At 68.6% G+C, this 3371-nt stretch overlaps 1 protein-coding gene across 1 annotated transcript; it reads right to left on the bottom strand.

Annotated features, from left to right (window-relative positions):
• Positions 1–6: 6 nt before the first annotated feature.
• Positions 7–3350, bottom strand: LOC107199397 (probable E3 ubiquitin-protein ligase DTX3). The gene is made up of 2 exons (XM_015616724.3): positions 2629–3350; positions 7–1304 (listed from the first exon to the last, which is right to left on the bottom strand). Exons 1-2 carry the CDS (start codon positions 2639–2641, stop codon positions 520–522), a joined length of 798 nt encoding a protein of 265 aa, XP_015472210.1. The 5' UTR covers positions 2642–3350; the 3' UTR covers positions 7–519.
• Positions 3351–3371: the final 21 nt, after the last annotated feature.

Raw genomic sequence — 3371 nt, 5'->3', positions numbered from 1 at the left:
TGGGGGTACCCAGCAGGGTTTGAGGCACCCAGGGGTGTTGGGAGCACCCAGGGGATTAAGGACACGTGGCTGTGTCAGGGGCATTCGGGGACACCAGAGGTGCCAGCAGCACCCAAAAGGATTTGGGGACACCCAGGGACATCTGTCAGGATGTGTGGACAACCCAGGGAAGCTGGGTACACCCAGCAGGTTTGGGGACACCCAGGGGCACTGGGGGCACAGAGCTGGGTCAGGGGTATTTGGGGACACACAGGGCCACCCACCAGGACTTGAGGGTGCTGGGGACACAGTACTGTGCCAGGGCCAGCCAGCAAGATTTGGGGACACCCAGGGGTGCCAGAGCCACAGACCATGGACATGTGCACTCATCAGGACTTGGGGGCACCCAGGGCTGTTGGGGACACAGAGCTGGACCAGGAACATCTGGGGCACATTTGGGGCAACCAGGAACACTGGGGACACAGGACTGGGTTGGGGCACCCATGACAGTTTTGGGGCACCCAGGGATGCTGGGGACACTCAGCAGGATTTGGGGGCACAAGGCTGAACCTGGGGCACTCGGGGTACCCAGTGGGGCACAAGGGCCGTAGGGCTGGGCCAGGGCCACCCAAGGGGATTTGAGCCCACCCCCCAGTCCCGTGCCGCACTCACCCCCTGCACGCCGGGCGGGAAGACGTACTGGATGATGATGGTGCCGAAGGCCTCGTAGCCGGGCAGGGGCAGCGCGGCGTCGCGGGTGACCAGCATGCGCCCGTCGGGGGGCTGGTTGCCCACCAGCTGCCCGTAGAAGCGGCCGCAGACGGGGCAGGCGGAGCGCACCTGCAGCGCCCGGGCGATGCACTCCCCGCAGAACGAGTGCCGGCAGCGCTCCAGCGTGCGCGGGCCCCGCATCTCGCCCAGGCAGATCGGGCACTGCCGCTCCGGCTCCTCGTCCCGGGCCGGGCCCGCGCCGGGGGGGCCGGCGGCGCCCGCGGGGGGCTCCGGACGGGCCCCCAACACCTCCCCGTGCCGCTGGCTGCGCTTCTTCAGCTCCTTCTCCGTCTCCTTGAGCAGCGCCTTGAGCGCCTTGCGGGCCGGGCAGAGCCCCGCGCCGCCGGGGGGCCCCGGGGGGGTCGCGCAGAGCTGCAGCACGTAAAGCTCGGGGGTCTCGCCGTCCACCAGGATCCTCACCCGCGCCTCCTGCGCCAGCAGCGCCAGGCGCGCCGCGCGCTCCCGCGTCACGAACTCCCACACGCGCTTCGGCACCGTCACCCGGCTCTTGGCGGGGCCCCCGCACCCCGACATCCTCGACAGCACGAACGACACTGCGGGGACACCCCGGCAGCGTCAGCGGCTGCGCACGGACACCCCAAAACAGCCGCAGATTGGGTACGGACCCCAAAACACCCGGAGACTGGGTACGGACCCCAAAACACCCGGAGACTGGGTACGGACCCCAAAACACCTGGAGACTGGGTACGGACCCCAAAACACCCGTGGACACCCCAAAACATCAGGGGCTGGGCAAGGACACGGCCAGAGGCTGAACCCCGCTGTCACCCAACTCCTGGGGGGGCCCCGCACCCCGACATCCTCGACAGCATGAATGACACTGCGGGGACACCCTGAAACCGCCCGGCTGGGCACAGGCACCCCAAACCGCCAGGGTTCAGGCACAGACCTCCGAAACACCCACGGATACGCCAAACCAGCAGGGGATGGAGATGGACCCCAAAAAACCTTCTGAGCCTGGACCCCACCGTCACCATCACCTGGCTCTTGGTGGTCCCCCTGCACCCCGACATCCTCGACAGCACAAAAGACACTGGAGGACCCCGAAACTGCCAAGGACTGGGCACGGGACCCCCAAAACCCCCAGAGTCTGGACCCCATTGGCACCATCACCTGGTGGCCCCCACACACCCTGACACCCTCGACAGGACAAACATGGTGGGGGGACACCCCAAAACCATTAAGGGCTGGCCATGGGACCCTTGGAACCCCAAAATTTGGGCATGGGATCTTCAAAGCCTGAGACTGGGCACGGACCCCCAAAACCTCTCAGAGTCTGGGCATGGACCCCCAAAACCCTCTAACATTGAGCATGGAGCCCACAAAACCCCAGAGCTTGGGGAATCTGGGTCGCCCCCCAAAACCATCAGTCTAAACATGACCCCCGCAAAAGCCTCTGAGTTCGGGCATTTAAGGGACCCCCCAGAACGCTCAGAGCCCGGGCACAGCCTCCAGGGGGGTTCCTGAGAGGGCCACAGTGTCCCCTGCCCCACTGGGAGGACGTTTACCCACCCAAGGTGCCACCTCAAGGGTTAAACCTTCCCCTGTCCCCCAAATCTGGGACACCCCGGGGGTGTCACCACGCCGTGACCCCTGGGGGGTGGGGGCGAGATTTGGGGCCTCCCCAGAACCACCCTCCCCATCCCGCGGGGTCCCCACAGCCGGGGGGTACCCGAGGGGGGTCCCCAAAACCCGAGAGGTGTTCCAAAGGGGTCTCCAGAGCCAGGGGGTCCCACAGCTGTGGGGTGGGCAAGGAGGTCCCCACAGCCCGGGGGGAGGGTCCAAAGGGGGTTCCCGGAGCCAGGGGCCGCGCACGGCCCGGGGGGGTTCCCAGAGCGGGGTGTCCCCCACACCCACCTGGTGAGCCCATGGGGGACACGAGCGGAGGCGCGCTGGATCAGCAGAGCCACGAGCCCGGGGCTGGGGGGACACGGTGGGGACAAGGGGGGGTCACAGGTGGCCCCCAGAACCCTCCAGACCCAGTTTGGGGCCTCCCCCGGACCCCCCCCGAGCAGGTCACCCTACAATAACAACAGCAGCGTCACCCCCTCCGTGTCCCCAGGGGACCCCACAACACCCACAAGCCCCAGCACCCCCCCGGCACTTTTGGGGGGCGATCACCAGATCCTGGGGGTCCCCAGCACGCCCGGCCCCCCCAAACCCATTCAGCACCTCCGGACCCGGCATCGAGGGCTGTTTTCCCAGGCATCGGTCTGGGGGAGCCCCGCGGACCGGGGGTGCTGGACACGCTGCCCCCCCCGTGACCCCCATCCCCCCGAGGGGCTCCACGCGGGGGGGTCTGCGCGGGGGATGAGGGATGCGGCCCGGAATGGGGGGGCTGAGAAGGCCCGGGGGAGCTGGGGGTCCCGGTAAGGCCCGGGGAGGGCAGGACAGGCCCGGGGGTCCCGATGAGGCCCGGGCGGACCCGGCCGGTGACAGGACGGGCCCGGGGGGCCGTGAGGGGTCCCGGTAAGGCCCGGGGCGGGGACAGAACAGGCCCAGGGAGGGCCGCGGGGGTCCCGATGAGACCCGGGGGGGGTCGGTGAGTCCCGATAAGGCTCAGGGGATCCCGCTGAGGCCCGAGGGGGATGGAGAGGCCC

This window comes from Parus major, unplaced genomic scaffold (genome assembly GCF_001522545.3).
Source record: "Parus major isolate Abel unplaced genomic scaffold, Parus_major1.1 Scaffold655, whole genome shotgun sequence".
NCBI lineage: Eukaryota > Metazoa > Chordata > Aves > Passeriformes > Paridae > Parus > Parus major.
Note: the sequence above shows the minus strand (reverse complement) of the source record. Positions and strands in the feature narration are given on the sequence as shown.